This window comes from Xylaria bambusicola (genome assembly GCF_022495145.1).
Source record: "Xylaria bambusicola strain CBS 139988 unplaced genomic scaffold F5B22scaffold_14, whole genome shotgun sequence".
Lineage (NCBI taxonomy): Eukaryota > Fungi > Ascomycota > Sordariomycetes > Xylariales > Xylariaceae > Xylaria > Xylaria bambusicola.
Window position 1 is genome coordinate 639,570 of NW_025953567.1, and position 19,124 is coordinate 658,693.

General features: G+C 48.7%; 6 protein-coding genes across 6 annotated transcripts; 4 read left to right on the plus strand and 2 right to left on the minus strand.

Annotated features, from left to right (window-relative positions):
- Nucleotides 1–1,486: 1,486 nt before the first annotated feature.
- On the plus strand, nt 1,487–2,548 carry F5B22DRAFT_635552 (3',5'-bisphosphate nucleotidase; the record flags this gene model as incomplete). Its single annotated transcript, XM_047977164.1, has 1 exon — nt 1,487–2,548. The coding sequence occupies one exon, from the start codon at nt 1,487–1,489 to the stop codon at nt 2,546–2,548; it is 1,062 nt and encodes a 353-aa protein (XP_047832180.1).
- A 174-nt stretch (nt 2,549–2,722) lies between these two features.
- Nucleotides 2,723–3,560, minus strand: F5B22DRAFT_645326 (54S ribosomal protein L6; the record flags this gene model as incomplete). The annotated part of the gene is made up of 2 exons (XM_047978563.1): nt 2,723–3,090; nt 3,182–3,560. The coding sequence occupies 2 exons, from the start codon at nt 3,558–3,560 to the stop codon at nt 2,723–2,725; spliced, it is 747 nt and encodes a 248-aa protein (XP_047832181.1).
- A 288-nt stretch (nt 3,561–3,848) lies between these two features.
- F5B22DRAFT_601580 (uncharacterized protein) lies at nt 3,849–6,494 on the plus strand. Its single transcript, XM_047974623.1, has 7 exons — nt 3,849–4,504; nt 4,566–5,057; nt 5,105–5,322; nt 5,379–5,600; nt 5,656–5,712; nt 5,780–6,053; nt 6,106–6,494. Exons 1-7 carry the CDS (start codon nt 4,390–4,392, stop codon nt 6,225–6,227), a joined length of 1,500 nt encoding a protein of 499 aa, XP_047832182.1. The 5' UTR covers nt 3,849–4,389; the 3' UTR covers nt 6,228–6,494.
- A 902-nt stretch (nt 6,495–7,396) lies between these two features.
- Nucleotides 7,397–9,791, minus strand: F5B22DRAFT_90705 (uncharacterized protein). Its single transcript, XM_047980683.1, has 3 exons — nt 9,243–9,791; nt 8,991–9,108; nt 7,397–8,931 (listed from the first exon to the last, which is right to left on the minus strand). Exons 2-3 carry the CDS (start codon nt 9,065–9,067, stop codon nt 7,521–7,523), a joined length of 1,488 nt encoding a protein of 495 aa, XP_047832183.1. The 5' UTR covers nt 9,068–9,108; nt 9,243–9,791; the 3' UTR covers nt 7,397–7,520.
- Nucleotides 9,792–9,983: 192 nt separating this feature from the next.
- On the plus strand, nt 9,984–12,173 carry F5B22DRAFT_90531 (uncharacterized protein). The gene is made up of 6 exons (XM_047980682.1): nt 9,984–10,215; nt 10,285–10,342; nt 10,458–10,856; nt 10,914–11,387; nt 11,442–11,598; nt 11,659–12,173. Exons 2-6 carry the CDS (start codon nt 10,331–10,333, stop codon nt 11,952–11,954), a joined length of 1,338 nt encoding a protein of 445 aa, XP_047832184.1. The 5' UTR covers nt 9,984–10,215; nt 10,285–10,330; the 3' UTR covers nt 11,955–12,173.
- A 3,376-nt stretch (nt 12,174–15,549) lies between these two features.
- F5B22DRAFT_645330 (ribonuclease H-like domain-containing protein) lies at nt 15,550–18,812 on the plus strand (the record flags this gene model as incomplete). The annotated part of the gene is made up of 4 exons (XM_047978564.1): nt 15,550–15,797; nt 15,849–16,996; nt 17,052–18,434; nt 18,505–18,812. 4 exons carry the CDS (start codon nt 15,550–15,552, stop codon nt 18,810–18,812), a joined length of 3,087 nt encoding a protein of 1,028 aa, XP_047832185.1.
- Between the last annotated feature and the right edge of the window lie 312 nt (nt 18,813–19,124).

Below are 19,124 nucleotides of genomic sequence, written 5' to 3' on the forward strand. Positions count from 1 at the left end.
CAAGCTTAGGTATTAAACAAAAATTCTAATGCGAGGGCTGCAGGTAGATTGCGGAATAACTACCCCAGGATATAATCTATTCTTAAACAAGTGACATTGTTTTTCTCTGGTTTCTACTTTTGGCTGCGACATCAAAGCTGTTGTCGTCGGAGAGGCGACAGCCGAGACAGCCAAGGCGCCCACACTTCGCTGGGTCTATGCTGGAATGGGTAAGCCTGGTGGAGGCGAGAGCCACTAATTCCCTACCCTTCATGTCTAAATGCTTCTTTAGGTATTTCCCTTCTATTCGACTTAGGTTCATGATTCTAACTATCCTTATAGTGATACGCACTCTTCCAAGTATCCTGCAGCGAGAATTCCAGCTACATCTCGACAGAATTGCACTCCATCGCGAGTGAAGAGAAGTACGCAGCTATGGCCGTCATATCTATCACCCGGACAATGGAAATACCTGTCTCGGCTTCGAGCAGGAATTGGCATGCAAGACTGACCAAGGACTGACCACCTAAAGCCAACGGTTATGCAGTACATGACTCGCCAATAAGAACAGGATGATACCCTACCATGTCTGGTTGAATCTATTCAGTGTCGGCATTGTCTCGATTTGCTTGTCGGAGGAATATGGTGAACTGCGGACACCGTTTCTCACACCTCAGCAAGAGTCAACGATGGAAAACGGAGTATCTTAGTATGAAACAAAAATGCATGATAAAAGGCAAAACAGCGCGTGGCAAGTATTCATCCTCGTGTGAGAACAATAGATAGTCCCGTGAGGTACCAGTAGTTTATATACAAGTAGATGGAATTACACTAGTAGTTGTCTATTACAACAGAGTCCAGAAACATTGAAGCCTGGAGACCGTCATTTCTCAAGTCCAAAAGGGCCCAGGTATAGTCACGTGTCTGTCAGCAAACTCACAAGCGTATCGCGAGTGGTATTCCAACGGTTCACGTGTATAGTAGAATGGTCCATCTCGGTGGTCACAAGTTACAGCAGTCTTCAATGGTTGCAAATATTAGGTCACCAGGTTACCAGGTTAGGCACCGTATATTCTGAAACAACAAATCGCGGGAGCTATAATTGGCCAGGTCCACTCATTCCGATTGTTTGAGTCCGTTCTCCGATTTGGATGTTACGCAACTTGGAGGGGTCAACTCTAATCGGTCTTACTAATTCTGACTGCCGAACGCTCTGTTCATAGATACCTTTACTCTTACATAGTTCCAGCAGGATCCGGGCATGAGAGACAGGAATCCTCGAAATAAGAACAAAAAGCATAGGTTTCTCGAACAGATATTTCCAACACCACTATCCCTTATCGTCTGTTCACTCCTCATCTTAGCTCTGGCTCTTTTCCTCTCCACCCGAGCTCTGCCCCGCCTCAGCTCTCTCGCCTCGCACTTTTACCACCCCTCCTTCTCGTCTTCAACCTCCGCTAGCCAACTACGCAGCTACTACCACCCATCACGCAATACTCATCCCACTATGTCGTCATACGCCAAAGAGCTTGAGATTGCTCAGCTGGCCGTGCAGCGCGCCGCCATCCTCACAAAGCGGGTCTTCCACGAGAAGGCCAAGGGCACCGTGTCCAAGGACGACAAGTCGCCCGTCACCATCGGCGACTTCGGCGCCCAGGCCCTCATCATCGCCGCCCTCAAGCACAACTTCCCGGAAGACGAGATCGTCGCCGAGGAGGAGGCCGCTCAGCTCCGCGAAGATGCCAACCTGCGCTCTACCATCTGGGACATTGTGAAGGGCACCTCGCTCTCTGATGCGGATGCCGAGGCCGCGCTTGGTGGCCCTATCAAGAGTGAGGATGATATGCTCACTTTCATTGACTACGGAAACAGCAAGGGCGGTGCTAAGGGAAGGATATGGGCTATTGACCCCATTGACGGTACCAAGGGTTTCCTCCGAGGCGGACAGTACGCCGTGTGCCTGGCGCTGATGGTTGATGGTGATGTCAAAGTCGGTGTTCTGGGCTGCCCCAACCTACCAATCGATGACGCCGCTCCTCTCACAGGAGGTATGGAGTCAGGTCAGACCGATGAGGGCAAGGGTTGCCTCTTTTCTGGCGTGTTGGGCGAGGGCGCCACAAGCCGTCCCTTGACTACAGGCGGGCTTGCATCGTCTCAGAAGATTTCCATGAAGGCCATTACAGACATTGCTGCAGCTAGCTTCTGTGAAAGTGTTGAAGCTGGTCACTCGTCTCACGGCGACCAGGCTGAGATTGCCAAGAAACTAGGAATTACTAACCCTAGCGTGAGAATGGACTCACAGGCCAAGTACGCTTCGATTGCCCGAGGCGCTGGTGATATCTACTTGCGACTGCCGGTTAAGGCGACATACCAGGAGAAGATCTGGGATCACGCCGCGGGCGACCTCATCGTCCGAGAGACCGGCGGTGCTGTCACAGACATTCACGGCAAGCGACTAGACTTCAGCATTGGCAGGACACTAGCCAACAACAAGGGAGTTGTTGCCGCACCCACTGGTGCCCATGCTCAAGTTCTTACCGTTGTACAAGAGGTCCTCGGCATCAAATAAGAAAATGAAGATGTACAGCGTTCAGGGGATACATAAAAAAGTACATGTCTAGTGCCTAGCTCGGGTATACATATGCGGTCGTATATAGAGTACAGATAGAAGGCTGAATCGGAGGAGTCCCTCTCGAATAACGCCAGACCGTATACATATATAACAAGCAAGCAGGTAGATCGTTTATTTGATCTTCCTTTGCTTGAGCTTGATAGTCTCGTCATTAACGAAGATACCCTTACCCTTGTATGGCTCCGGCCGCCTCCACTTCCGGATCTGTGCTGCAAAACTCATGACCTGTTCTCTGTCGATACCCTCGAGCAATATTCTTGTAGGTTGCGGCGTGCTAGCCTTTACGCCGAGGGGTACTGGTTCCTCGACGGGGTGTGTGAAGCCGAGCTTCAGACAAACAAACTTCTGGCCTTCATATTGTGCCTTTTTCGGCCGTTCTTCGACAGTCGCTCGATAACCCACTCCAACCAGCCTCAAGATTGCGGTGTGTCCTTCTGATACGCCCATAATATAGCGATTGAGGTATGCCCATGTCGTCCCTATCCCTGCGTGTTAGCCTTCTTCATCCGACACTCGCTTGTAATCATGCCTATATCCCGCCGTCCCGATTGCGCCACTGTCCGTACGTACCCCACATCTCCTTTTGCTGCTTTAAGTTCGCATTCTCAATGGTGAGCGAGACTTTCCTCGCCGCCTCGTCATTATGGATAGTGAGGAACGGGGGGATCTCTAGGTCGAGCTTTCCCAATGGTCCCGAGACGGTGGCAATGCGCTTCGCTATCCTTAAATAAGTCGTAGGGTCTTTCTTCGCTATGGGGTCTCCAATGATTATCTCAACGCCGGGAGGAATCGATAAGGGGGTGCGACCCAGCTTCGAGGATTTGCTAGCTGTGTTGGAGAATTGTCGGCGCGGCGAGGCTTGGAAGGCCGGGACGAGGAAGCCGGGGAGTGTTACGGCGGTGCCCGAGATCGCCTTCTCGAGTACCTTGCTCCGGCTAGGTGCAAGCATGGTGATTGTGGGTGATCCGACGTCAATTGGACGCCTTGTGTAAAGGTGGACGTCGTGATCAGGTCTCGTTCCTCAATATTGGAGCGATTACCGACCGATACCCCATACATGCTTGGCGTCGCGAAAATTGATGCATCGAAATCACGTGTATATTGCATTGCTGTAACATCTTGTGCATCTATTTGCTTGGGATAAAAGCATATATGTATGTATGTAGAAATATTGATAGCAGGTGGGTCCCACCGCCCTGACAGGCCTGTAAGGCAGGCACCTTCAGTTGAACTTCATGTTCATTCTACGCTCCTGCTTTTTTCTCTACGAAGCAATCGCGCAAGAATGCAGGCGCAGGATTTTTAGTGGGAGAATTCCTCGCAGCTTCCTATCTACCGGGACAGCTAGTGACCTACCTATGCCCTCAAGTAATCACGTAGACAAATTAAGATACGGCCTCATATGCCTTTGTTACTTGCCGTAGGTACCTTACCTACAGTACCAGGTTCCATTCACATCTTCATTACCTGAGGTGCCTACGTGAAGCTCTAGCCAGGAACATATACAAGATCAAACATTATTTGCGTTACGTCACCCATCTTCTGCACCTTCTGAGAACCTTCACTGTTTCCATGGGCCTTGGACTCACGCCGTCTTCCCAGGTGGTGTTAGGCAAGGTACAACGAAGCTTTGGTCTCGATCAACAACCTCCCCTCATCAACGGCCATTAGCTTCAGAAACGTTGACCATACTCTTAATTCGAGATTATTATAATTTATTCTATTTTGCACTTCCTCATTCACTCGATATGCCCTCGGTTTGATGCTTAATTTCTAAAATGGGTCATCATACCACTTGCTTAGCCTGCATTCAGGCCTTGCTAGTATCCTTCCTCATTCACAGCAACACCGCAATGGCGCTTTCATGGCGAGGAGGGGGAGGTACGCAGCCAGGTAGGAATTGGGCTCCTACCTAGGTAGTCTATGATTCAGTGAGGTTGATGTTATTATTTAGCTAAGGACCCAGTTCCGATCCTCGAGCCAAGCTCAGCACGACAGCTTCTTCAGTTCAATACACAACCTTCAACATCGTACGAGTTAGCGCTGAACGAACTAAAGGAACTCGAATTTGAACCCTTATGTCACCGGATTGCAGCCCGTTTACTTGTGAATAACTGCCAAGTCCTTGAAGGCAAAGACGAAGCCACCGTCCTAACCGACAGCGGCCGTAAAATCAGGGACTTTGTTGACTCTTACGCTGCGAGCTTGGCAATCTGTGATCTGGAAAGAGGAAGATTTGAAATTCCGGGAGAGTGCGCAAAATTTCAGGAGACAACTTTGAGTCAGTTACAAATACGCAATGTCGCACACCTACACGTAACATCTGGCGAAATTGATGCGTGCCTCTCCGGTCTTGGCACCTCGGATTCTGCGTGGAATACTTGGGTAAGCTATCGGCACAAAGCATTAAGGTTCTGCGAAGCGGCAAGAGCCGATAATGAAAAAGGTAGTCTGACTATCTCTACTTCAATTCATGACACTTACAATTAGCAGCTCAAAATATCGTTCTGTTCCAACGCCTAACGAGGATCATGAGCAAACTATCGGATGACGTCGATGTGAAGATTGAGCAACGAATGAACGATATTGATATGCGCGCACAGGTGGTTGGGGAGCGGGTTGAAAGTTTATCTCCGCTTCTCCTAAAATTACAACAGGATCTCGAGTATGTTGACCATCAACTCTCCTACCATCTGCTGCAGGAGATCAAGGTGTGTTTTCTGTACTGATTTGTTACTATTTATAACTAACAATGGCCAAATGTCAGAAATCTCGAGAACAAGTAAACTCTGGGATAGCAAGTGCAGCACATCTAGATAGATTGTTGCAGGAATTGTTGAAAGGAGTTGCCACCAGGGATGCAGAAGCAGCAGCAATTCATGGCCAATCCCTTCAGCTGATGAACCAACGAGCAACATCAGAGATACAGATTATGACCGACGCTATGGCGGCAGCTGTAGGAGCAACAATAGCGCTTCAGGGTCAGATAGTACGTGTCGTTTAGTTCGCTGCATACGATGGTGTGATAGCTAACCTATAGCTAGGAGGCCTCTCGTGTCCAAGCTGCTGAGTTGGAATCTAGACAGGATAGCTTGGAGCAGGTAGGTGCCCTTGTATTTTTTTTTTCCCTTCATTCCTTCTCCGATACTAATCAATCTCTTTTGCTAGGGTATGCAACGACTGATCGACATCTCGGATACCTTAGCAAGCAAGTACGATGTCCACACAAATCTCCTAGAACAAGCTCAAAACGCCACGAACGAGATACTTGACATATTAGAAGACACAGCAGCATCAGCGACCGCTATGGGCGATATATTCTTAGGAACCTACTCACTGAAATCATGGTGGCCACATATCTGGTGCCCGGCGGTTTCATTGGTTGTCGGTTCGTACGGTCTGCCTCCATCTATGCTGAGAAATATAGGATTGCTTGCTCTAGGTAAGGTCTACCTCCCATATATGAGTTCAGGCTCTAACCCTATAGATCACAGGCGAAACAATGGGTTTAATCATGTCTTACTCTACTTCCTTCTCTTTCGGTTTCATTCCGAAGCCTGCAGAGTATCTCGCGCAATCATTTACGAGACCCTTCCAAACCAATGCTACGAACTAAGACAAAATGAAGGCGACATCTGAATTAGACTTACCTGCTTCCTTTTTAACACCATAGACATGTACAATACTGGGAATATAGGGCGCAACGGTAGCATCGCATGGGACAATTCGGGGAATTTACTATTATGATCGGTGGATGGAGGACATTTTACGAGAATAGAGCATCTCACGAGGTCACGAAATACCCCTGGAAGTAGTTTTAACGGAAGTCTACTATCTAATACGACTTCAATATATTGCATTCACCGCGTATTTAACCTCATCTGATCACTCGAATATGGCTGCTACCCCTCATTGTCGCAATAATAACGTCACTCTGGCAGACAGGTATCCCCCTCCTTCTTTTCAATACTTTATCTACATACTCCCTTTACAATTTAAGTCTACCAGTACACCTCGTAGCTCTGTTGACCTAATAATTCATAAGGTAAAGGGCGATAAATTACTCTTATACTTGTTGAATACCTGATGAAGAGAAGCGTTCCGAGACTCAGGGTGCTGTGCTGTGATATGCTCGAGTACATGGTCGACTTTGCGATGCCCCATGCTGATGAAATCGCCCGACAGAAGTTCTTATTGAGGCACAATATGACGAGGGGGTAAATACAGTAGGTAATGATACACGGCGTGTGTATCCGGATACCTAGGGTGGTGTCCGGACCCTTAGTGAGCCGCACCGTGGAGCAGATCAGAGAATGCTATCGGGACGTCTTCAGTTGTTCAATAATGAAGGTGTTACACGCGCTGGATAATTTCGTACGGCCGAGCATGTAGTTCGTCTACTGGATCGGGCGCATGCGTACTAAAGGCTCGCAAATAAGACATGCAGCGGGTATTGAACATGAGGTTATACGGAGCTCGCTTGTATGAGACATATTGACTAGCTCTGGATGTTAGCAAGGGCTGGACTGTTATATGTGATTACACAGTTGGCTACTGAGGTCTGAAAGAAGGTGATTCGAATGGATCGTATGGACATTTGCAGCCATAGCAGGCAGATTATTTATCGTATTATGAATTACAATAATTCTAAGGCGTGCCATGAGCCTTGGTTAGTACATGCGTGAGCATTCGCTGCTACCATTGGACACTCTCCGGAGTATTCAGCAGCATTAGATCCTATGAACAGTAGTAGCTATCTAGAATGTGTAAGTTCAACGCTGATTCACGTCGCAGATCTAGCAGTACATGCGAATGTATCTAGCTTCTCAGTGTCAGATAATGTAAGGTCGGCAATCACGGGATGAGAGATGAAGAAACATGGCCGCTAATCTCGGGAAGCAATATTCACTCATGGCAATTCGCCAACAATCGGATTGGTGGCGACCCCTTCGGAATCTCCGCAGGTGATTCTCTTCGCCCATCGGATCTCCTCCCAGCCAATTTCTCTGATTTTCAGCACCGTGTAAGTCCAGCCTATGGCCGCCTTGGGGTCCTTGATTGGTCTACACATGCACCAGCACAGACGCGGCCCGCCACGGGTGTCTAGGAACGCTGCGCTGTCCTTGTCAAGCTGGCTGTCGACTCTCCAGTTGGTAAGTGTGGCTGCGGGGTATGGTTGCTGGTCCTTGAATAAGTCGACGAATTGGAAATGCTGCTTTCGTGATAATGTCTCGCGGCTGGAATAGGTGACGCGAGCGTATAACTCGAACACGACACTCTGTTGATGATTATGACAGCAAGCTGTTTGGCTTATCATTGCGCCTATCCTGAAACAAGTGCGAAGAATCGTGTCAGAGGACATGCCTGGGACAGAAGGTCGATCCCGGACCTTGTCGGGGAATGATGGTCGAACAAATGCAGTCAAGACCCCGGTTCCATATGAACTCTGTTCAATAAGGTCAGATCCCTCTGTATGAACCTCCATATTTGCACATCTAGACGTCTCTGTTGCAGCTTCTGAAGCAACTGATGAAGTATCTTGTAGGACGTTTGCATTTGTTAACACGATATCCCAGTCAACATCTTCATCTAGAAGATCTTCAAGAGTATCGTCTTGCCGTGAATTTGAAATATCATTAGAAGCACCAGCGTCATCATCGCTCTCTTGTGGATCAGGAGGTGTAAATTTTAGACTCGGATCATAATCCGCGGCTGACTGTGAACCATGATCCCACCCTTGTACACTTGAAGGAGGTATGTGGTTTTCGTGTACAGGTTCGGGGTTATGAGTTAACAGCCGGACCAGATCATCATCTGAGATCCCGTTTAGACCATACAAGTCACTCGACTCTTCGCTACCACTCTCGTCGTGAGCATCATTAGCTACTGCTAAAGGCGTATTTCCACTATCGTATTGAGTTCCTAAACTGAAAAATGTGCCAGTGGGTTGAGGTGTCAACTGTTCAGTAACCTGGTAACCCGGGAATCGGGCGGTATCAGCGTGTTTTCTAGCGGAAATGTTGCTTTGAGTCTTTCTGATAGGTTTCGTCACTTTCAGGGAGTAGAGAGAGCTCAGCGTCCGGGAAGGGGTAATAGGGGTCCGGTTCGAGCCTATTGGTTGGGCACTCTCAACCGCTCTCTTGGGATACTTCATTATTGGCATTTTAGCATCATCGGCTGTTCGTTTTCTGCAAATTTCGGTATGCGCTGCACTAAGTGGAAGGTTTCCATGGTCCAATTGTGCTGTAGCTGTAGAATTTTGAAGATGCAGAGCAGTAATAGTAGTTGGCACTGGCGGCGAGTTTCCAGCTGTAGTACTACTATATTGATCTTAGTGAAGGGGTATTGGTTTAGGTGAAGTTCAAAGCTCTTCCCCTACCTTATGACTTCAACGTCAGTGTCTAGAGTCGAGCCGTCTGCCAGCTTATCCATCTCAGGTTGCGTGGTGGGATCCATTACAGTGATCTAAGACGTATAACTTGGGCGCTAGGTAATGGCTACACTTTGAGATGAATATACAATACCAATCAGTACCTAGGCTATAGGGAATTATCTCATGATTGTTGTCTTGGGTCTTAAGCAAGAATATTCAGAGTAGATAAGTAGAGTCTGGATGGCCTGTCGCCTTTACCTCGTGGGCATGAGCAACCTTGGAAGGGATTGCAAGAAGGCTTGAAACAGCGCTTGTCTGCTCCTTGGACTTTCAGGTAGGTACGAGGTTGAGCCCTCGTGGAGCACCTTCTGTTGTTATCCAGCATTATCTACTATCATCTTGATCATGACTTCCCGCCCATATTTCAATGAGCAGTTCGAAGGAAGGCTCTAAATGGAGGTAATAGGTTGTGCTTTCCATCGCCGCTCTGAACATGCACGGTTTATCAATGCTGGTTTCATCGAATACCTACCTAGACTACCTACCTATGCATTTAGCAGATATATACCTAGCGTACGGCCCCAGCCTCGACCCTCCTTAGGCTACACCACAGCGGACAACCCGCTGCAAGCGCTCAACATGGAACCCCGCCTCCTACCTAGGTAGCTATAATACGCGACCTACAATGCGATCTGGATTCAAGTTTTGAACACATGCTATTCGGCCACAAAGAATTGATGGGAGTGTTTTTCTGAATATATTGAGGAAATCCATCGAAGACGGTGGTGTCGTGTTGTACTATGTCAGTCAATCTGTATCTCCTGATCCCTTGGGCCTCCCTTACTTACGTACTTAGGTAGGACACTAGGTAACCCACAGAGCCTAACTTAGCCAGATTAGGCACCTGCCTAGCCTAGGTAGTTAGGTCTCTTGTGCGATCCTCTTTGTGGAACCTGTCGGGAGGCCCCCAATTCATGCTTGTAGCGCATGCATGTGTGCTCCCTCTTAATGGGCTATTTCGTACATAGTACAGATAACCCCGCGATAATTACTCCTCGGCTGTGCAGAGGCAGACGCGTAATTGTCTCTCTAGCAAACATATCTGTAGCCGTAGTCGTTCGCAGCATTGTGGCCACTGTCTCACCTGCTCACCCCTCACTCAGTCAGTCAGTCCTAAGCCCACGTTTGCGCGGCCCATGTGCGGCGAGTCTTTGTCGCAAAGGATACTTTGGTACGGACGTTGCATCTCTCCAAAGTCCCAGGAGCTGAAGAGACCAACTGCGCTGCTGACCTGGACAAGCTGAAGAGCCTGACGTCACTAGCCCAAATCGCCTGTTGCTTTCGCCATGTTCTCGCAGGTAGGTCGCCCGCCCTCAGACCCGTGCCGTGCGCCTGAACCCCTTGTCTAGCTCCTCAGTGTAGATAGGGATAAGAGCCACTGTGGTCTATGTTGCATGCTAATTCCCGCCGCAGAAGAAACCATACTCAGCCGTTACGGTCACAATCGAGCGGCTTACAAGTGAAACTTTCGAGGAAGATGATCTCAGCGGAATCCCTGATCTCGTTGAGGTCATTAAGCTTCAAGCATCTGGCCCTGCCGAAGCTGCACGAGCTCTCCGCAAGAAGCTGAAATATGGCAGTGTTCATCGCCAGATAAGAGCACTGGTGCTTTTGGATGGGCTGATCCAGAACGCTGGTCCTCGGTTCCAGCGTACATTCGTTGATGAGCCCCTTCTGGAACGCTTGCGAGTCTGCGGTACTTCTGGCTTGTCCGACCCTGATGTGCGAAAGAAGTGCTCTGAGCTGTTTCGAAGCTGGGCAGCTGAATATCAGAACACACCGGGCTTGGAGCGTGTTGCTCGGCTATACAAGGTTAGTACTCGGTCTTCGATGAAATGCAGAAGTGTGTCTTAGCGTTGATTTGGTTAGGAACTTCCTCGCCGGAAGCAAGTGGTCACTCAAGATAAGTCTAGAGTGCTTCGTGAGACAGAGCAGGACCCTTTCCGTGATTCGGAAGATGAGGCAGAGCAGAATAAACCCTCTCCACCTGCACAAGCTTCATCTCAGGCTTCATCTTCCCGACCACCAGTGTCATATCCACAGCCAACGCAAACTATTCAATCGTATAGCCATACGAGATCGGCATCTGGAGGCGGATCCCTCTTCTCGAGTTCCTCTAAAGATAAGAAGAAGAAGGACAAGAACAAAAAGTCCAAACCTTTCAAATTAGAAGCTGAGAAGGAGTCTATGAAGGCTGCGATAGCGGAATCCTCTATCGCAGCTACAAACCTCAACAACGCTTTGCAAAGCATCAACAGGGAGAGGGAACGGATATCTGAGAATGCCGTGGCTGTCTCGCGTTTTGAGATATGCAAGAAACTGAGAAGAAAAATCTTACGTTATGTAGGTCGGCTCATTTCTCTCGATCTATTTTGGCAACTTGGCTAACTAGGATAGATCCATTATGTCGAAGATGAGCAATGGCTCGGCGGCCTGTTGCACGCCAACGACGAGCTCGTTGTAGCTTTGATGACATTCGAGCAATTGGACCGTTCAATAGATGCCGATAGTGACTCTGAAGACGAACTAGCCGAGCAAGCACATCTTTACCGCAGTTTGTAGCCCTCAAGTGCTTTAATCTACGAAGAGACTCTCATTTTCTGACATTGTTTAGTGGCCACCGAGAAGCATAAGCAGCCAATGTCACCGACTGAGCCTGCTTCTCCCTCAAGTCCCGTTGCGGACATGGCTGGGCTGAGTCTCAATCCTCACAGCTCGCCTCGTCGCTCAGCGCCCCCGCGGCCTTCGCCTCCTGCTAAACTTCCAACGCCTCCTCCTCGCCCCCTGTCTCCGCCCTCACGTCAAGCCGAGTCTGATGAGGATTCAGAAGAGGATGAGAATGACCCATTTGCTGACCGCAACGCTGTTGTTGACACGCCCATGGTGGAAAGAGGAGAGCCTAGGTGGTAAATTTCTTAGAATAGAGCGCTTCTTAAGCGCAATGCTTAATTGATGGTTGGGGCGTGCCTTATCACATTATCTGTTACATGGATCTCTTCACAGCTCTGTGGTCTTTTAGGTCATCAACCTAAGATTGAGCTTTGCAATAGTATGGAGACAATTAGTGTCGAACTACATTTTGAAGTCTCTTTATTGAATTTAAACCATATTACTAACCATATAACCGATTCCAAGAGATGACTTTTTGTATATCTGTGAATCAATGATAGGGACTGTGTTTATTTCACATGGCGAATGGCAATGTTGCTCTTATGAGAAGACTAGGGTTCCTTGTAACAAGAACCAATATCTAGGATTGCCGCGGAAGAGGGCCCGTAAGCTAGCGGTCAATCTCAATCGGGCGAGAACCTACCTAATGGGAACTATATGTTACCTAATCATTCATTTACGAGACAGAATAGGGAACATAAGATATGTAACTTGTCAAGTAGATCTGCCAGCATAGCTAGAGCCCCCCTTATTGTGGAATAACAGTGAATCAAGGTGAGAAATACAACAAATAGTGCTATGACAGCCCATGAGATTCATCCACGTATTGCTATCTATTGTATATCCACCAACACCTGCTGTAGTGATTACTAATCAGTCACTGCCTCCTGCTTCTGGTATCCGCTAGAGCGTGAGACTATTGATCTCAAAGTTGCCGGAAAGGTATTAATGCGAAACATTCAAGATTCGATCGTGAGGCTCATTACAGAAACAAATCGGGAAGAGTGCGTCGGGCTCAAGGCCAGCTTGGAGCAGCAATAAGTCACCCGTGGATAAGGCGATAACAAGCACGGGTAAGCAGAGAGAGATAGAGATAGCATGCGTGACTCTTGCGGAGTCAATCACGGAGTCGTGGGATGCTTCAATTACAGTACCTTGGCTCTAATTTCCTCCGATGTACTAGGACCAACATTTTCTAATTTTTCTAAACTTTTTTTTTCCTCCATAGAGAAATGGTGTAGATATCAAGACAATGAGTTTATGTGTGAGTGGGGTGGCTGTCTGCTGTCTGTCAGTGCTAGCCCGAAATGCTTCGAAATATTAGTATGGGAAGGACCTAGTTCAGTTGCTGGTGCCTGAGAAACCGATGTTAAATTGAAATTCTTTCTGCTGATTTCTCCCCTGTCAATAGTATCTTGTTTTGCCTTCTACCATTTTCTGGCGGATATGCTTTCTGAGCTGGCCAAGTATACCAGTATACCATGGTGTCCTTACAAGATAGGTAGGTATCCTTTCGATTATACTACACGTACGCTCTTCTAGTACAGTGTATTCGTTCGTTTCTTCACGGCCCATCCACGGGTCCGCAATTCTTTTCTTCCCTTAGCCTCATCGTATACATTCAATTTCCTTTCGCGCTTGAAGATGGGATCTCCTCTAGGATGGGGGAAGCCCACACAGATGTGACGCAACTTCAGCAACCCAATCACCCTCTGCCCGCATTCTCGGGTTGCGACCTACCCCTCTTTAGCCGGGGACATATTAGTAGCTGAGGCTCATCTAGGACTGAACACAAACGGTTCGTTTTTGCGAAAACAATCCGTCAGGCTATTGTAATTGTCAACTGGTCCAGCAGGGCACCGAAACCAGGACTATGACTCCTACACTTCCTAGGAGAGGCCGACCTTCATGCAGGATCCCCGCTGCGGGTAGCCTTGCCGTACGCTGCGAAACCTTTGTCTGCGATACCTCCCCGCCATCTACCGAGTACCTGATGAGCAGCGAGAATACATTGTCAGAGACAAGTAGCACAGCCGGTATCCTCTTCTGAGCCCTCTCGCCTCCCACAAGAACATTTGGGTTGTGCCATTAGGAGAGCAATGCATTACACGTCTTGGAACCAAGCAGCACATTGGGGTTGCACAATCTCCGAGACCGGGTAGTGCAGTGGCTCGGCGAGGGGTTAGACTATGACTCACCTCGAAGGGTTGGAAGCACTCGCATATCCTGACTCACCAGGTATATGCATGCTACCGGTATAACGATGGGATACGGCATGGGCGTTGATTCCAGGGTCTCAGTGACGTGGGTGTCACGTCGAACCAACATCCATCCTGTGTCCCATGGATACACGTCGCTGCAGAACCCGTCATTCGACGTGTAATTGGTGAACAGTCCTCAGGCAGCCTGCCTACGGACCACAGTGCAGGACAGTGATATTTTCCACGACGTGTCGGCTTGTTGGGATGTGTGCGCGTTTAATTGGGAACATCTCCGGGATTATTGAGCTGGCGACACGCCTGTGGCTGTAAGGCAGACAAACTGGCAGTTTCACACAGCAGGCGAATCACCCCTCCCTAGTCGTGGCGTTCTCCCTCACATGACGAGCCACGACAGGCGGTGAGATGTATACAGCACGGTTTAGGGCTCAGTACTCATATATTGTCAGGCTATATTGACGGAGACATCTCGGTCATTCCATAATCGTCAGGTATGGCTGTCGTTTGATGGGAAGCGTTATACATGATAAAGGTTTGTCTGTGAAGAATGATGCAACAAGAGGCGAAAGAACGGGTAGGTCAGCTCCCAATCTAGCACGGCACAAGTCTGTCATTGTGTGCCTAGTTAACCTGGTCTGGTTAGACAGGCGACAGGGACCCTCATCAAGCTAGGGCACCGTGACCAAGCAGATGTTGGTACTGTGAATCAGTCAACCCATGCTTGGCAACGGCTCATTACTTAGGTAGGGAAGTACACCGCCTCAGCATCATAGCGAGAAAACCGTACGGCCTCGTTACTTTCCCCCAGTTTCTCGTGTGTTATGTATCAGAGAAGTCCCTAGACCAAGTCTCATATCTTGCAGAAATATTTGCTTATTCGCTTAGTCAAAGTGTGCGCCTTACCTGGGCCAACAGCAAAGCCCTAGGTGATTCTATTTCTCAATTTATACCCCTCCTTTACCCCGGAATTGTTCAACGTTACGATGAACTTGTTTCTCACCTCATACTAGGTAGTCGACAAAGCTAGGCGAGCTTTGTTGTCCAGCTCACCTTTCACTGACACCGAGCCCGCTCCGCCCTCCATACGACGAGCAGAGACGGGTGTGGAGGTTAGAAGTTGCTTGGCTATTGCTTCCACCACATCTTGGCTCCAAGCTGGCCTGTTTGCGGCTCTGAGAGTTTGATTCCAAACGAAGGGGCCTAATCGGAGTCCGAAACGAGACTTGTTGATACATTATATCATCATTAGTGTGTGTCACCCAGCGGCTGGCCGCAAGCTATTTGCATCCCTTTTGTTTGCTTTGTGTTATCAATCGTCAAACCCAGGACACATTGGTCATTTGCCATTTTGCGACACATCTAGAATATATATTGTATATCCCAGCGGCGATACCTCATTACACTGTTTCAGCCTCTACAGTCACTCATTGGCTGTAGTCTTGTACGAACCACGCAGCTCAGTAACACGTAACACACCTGTCTCTCTCATATTTAAATCATCGAGATCTGTATTTACCATATACAGAACCATCTACTCTATTCTGAATCCCAAGTCACTTTATCTCCTTGTCTTTTACCAGCAATTACTATCTTAAATCCACGTGATCTACTAGAGCATGTCGGATTTCCAAGGCAGAGGTCGTGGAGGGGGCCGTGGTAACCGTGGTCGCGGTCGCGGTGATGGTGGTGGCCGCGGCGATTTCCAGGGCCATGGTCGGGGAAGGGGTGGTGCAACTTTCTCAGGGTTCCAGGGTGGTGATGCTCAGCGAGGACGCGGAAGAGGGCGGGGGGATTTCGGATCTGACCGTGGTCGGGGCGGGGGTTATAATCGAGACAAGTTCCCAGGCGAGCAGATTGTCTTTAAGTATGCTATCTCAATTGTCATCGACCTCAGCAATACTAACACTTCTCTTAGTCCAAATTCTATACCACGCCCGGATGCCACCATTACACAACTTGAGGATAACCTTGTCAAAGGTCAGGGCGTTAGTGCCTTGACCGCTAAGATGGGGAAAGTCCAGATCTCTGCTGCCCAGGATCCAAAGGATTCTTGGTTTCCCCGTCGGCCAGCCTTCGGCACTCAGGGTGCGAGCGTCATACTCTGGGCCAACTACTTCAAACTGGACGCGTCAGCCAAAGTAGCCTTGCTAAAGTACTCCTTGAAAGTCTCAGAAAAGAGCAAACCAAAAGACCCAAGCAAAGAGACGCCCAAGGGGAAGGGCGCGAAAGGCGGCCAACGGAAACCAAGAGAAGCGAAAGGCAAAAAGCTTCACTCTATTATCAAATCGGCTCTCGATCAAGTTGCGGGGTCTGTGACTTTTGCAACTGAATTCAAGGATCAAGTGATCTCACTTGCGCCATTTACTTTACCTGATGACCACATAGTCACGGTGCAGTACCGTGATGAGGGGAGAGACGATGTGTATGAAGTCAAATTCCATGGGCCAACTACAGTCGATCTACCTGGTCTCTTCGACTATCTGAAAACGATGCAAGAACCTGCAGGAGAAGTCACTTTTCCAAAATACGCAGATGCAATTGACGCCATCAGCATCATTACCGGCTTCTATGCTCGAAGTAATGAAGGTACTGCGGCCTTGGGCCGCAGTCGGTACTTTCCATTGAAGTTGGCCAATGAGCAGTATGAATTGGGCTATCCCGACTTCAATCGAATCATCCGGGGCTACTTTCAGAGTGCTCGGCCCGCCACCGGGCGACTTCTCCTGAACGCCAACGTTGCCCATGGAGTCTTCCGGCCTAAAGGTCTCGTATCAGACCTAATTGATCAGTTCAATCACAATTATGCCTACATAAACAAGTCTCTTGGGAAATTAAGAGGCCAGTGCAAGGTTCTTTCTGAAGACAAAGATCCAAAAAAGACTCGCTTCTACCAGAAGCTTATCTGCGGCTTGGCTGACCCATCCGATGGAACCGGATCTAACCGACCCAAAGTGCGAGAGCGAGGTGCTGGTGCAAAGGATGTCCAGTTTTATCTACAAGCCCCAGCTCCTGCAGGTCTCCAAGGTAACGCATACTGCTCCGTTGCGGATTATTATAAGAAGAGTAAGCACCCGATCTGCTCCCCACTCAAGAGAGTCAAGAGACTAACCGCGCCAAGGATACGGGTACAATGTGAACCCCAAGTACCCTGTAGTGAACATCGGAACCAAGGCTCGGCCAGTCTACATGCCTGCTGAATTTGTCGAGGTGATAGATGGACAAGCCCTCCGTCGAAAGACGACTCCAGATGAGACTCGTGGCATGATCAACTTCTCTTGTCACTCACCATACGCCAATGCGACGTCTATATCGACCTATGGACGCCAGGTTCTCGGCCTTGACAACCCAGAATGCCTCAGTCGCTTCGGCATAAATGTGGACAAGACCTTGCTTACAGTACAGGGCCGAGAACTACTACCACCCACTATCGTCTATAAAGATGTCCAGCAACCGAATAAGGATAAAATCGTCGTCACTAGGGATGGAGAGTGGAACATGGAGAACGTCCGCGTCTTCAAACCTGGCCGAAGAATTGATCGGTGGTTCTGGATATCAATCGATAGTGGAAATAGAGCACACCAGAGACATAACGATGTGGCCAATAACATGCGGGCATGGGTACAATTCTTGCAGAAACAGGGAATTAACATGGCGGCTGATCCTTTGAAGAAAGATCTTGAGACCAGAGTTACAGTGCGCGGGTCCCCGGCAGATGCCGTTCGAGCTGTATTCAAGGACATGGAGCCATTCAAACCACAACTTGTATTCGTCGTGCTGCCAGGTAGAAAGACGGACACGGCGATCTATAACGCAGTGAAGAAGCTGGGTGACGTTGACTTTGGGTATCTCACTCAGAATATCCTGCAGCAGAATCTGATCAAGAACAATTCCCAGGTCTATGCCAACCTGGGATTGAAGGTCAATCTCAAAATGGGCGGGATCAATCATAGGCTACGGGATGATGTCACTATCATCAAGCAACATCCCACCATGGTTGTTGGATATGATGTGACTCATCCAACCAACCTTGCTGGCAACAAACAAGGCTTGCCTAGCTTGGTTGGCTTGGTCGCAAGCATCGACGAACACCTCGGCCAATGGCCTGCAGCGTCTTGGGCTCAAGACGGGCGCGTAGAGATGCTGAGTGATATTCTCGAAACCGCATTTGCTGATCGTCTCCAGCTGTACCGACAGCACAATAGACGGCTGCCAGAATGTATCATCATCTTCAGAGACGGTGTATCCGAAGGCCAGTTTCAAAAGGTCCTGGAGGATGAACTACCGTACATGCGGAAAGCCTGCGAGAAAGTCTATCCGGCGACACAGCGTCCGAAGATTAGTATCATCGTCTCGGTCAAGCGACACCAGACTCGTTTTTATCCCACCGATCAAAGGCACATGGTCAACTCACGGAATATCAAGAATGGGACTGTAGTCGATCGCGGCGTGACTCTTGCCGGCACATGGGACTTCTTCTTAACAGCCCATAAAGGACTTCAAGGTAAGTTATCCCATTCTACCCCGAAACGCTTACTACCTATCCCTTTCCATCCCGCTGACACCTTCATCAGGAACCTCTCGACCCGCCCACTACACTGTATTGATCGATGAGGTGTTCCGAAACTTGTCACGCGACCAGGCAGTCAATCAGCTAGAGAAGCTGACGTACGAAATGTGCCACCTCTTCGGACGAGCCACCAAGGCCGTCAGCATCTGCCCACCTGCGTACTATGCAGATATCCTGTGCACTCGCTCGCGAGTGTATCTGTCAGACCTATTCGAGAACTCTGACACAGTGTCTCTCGCGTCCTCGCCGAACACGGATGTGCCGTCGGTTAATGTGCATGAAAGCCTTAAGAACACGATGTATTACATCTGATGAGATTGCAGTGGTACTGTTTGAGGTATGTGACACGTCATTATCGGTGGTGGTACGGTACTTTTGGGAGGGAATATGATGGGGTTGGATAGACATGTCAAGGCAAAATATGTATTACGGAACGAAAATGGTCGCAATGTACTAGTTTATGTTGAATGTCATGAAGTCAAGTATTATCATCCAGTATCCCATATAGGTACAACCTAAGTGTCTTGTTCGCAGCATTATTTTGCATTCAAAGCATGATGACAGTGACATTCGATATACGTATAGGCACTTAGTCTTTATACATTTGTCTATATACTTGAACTA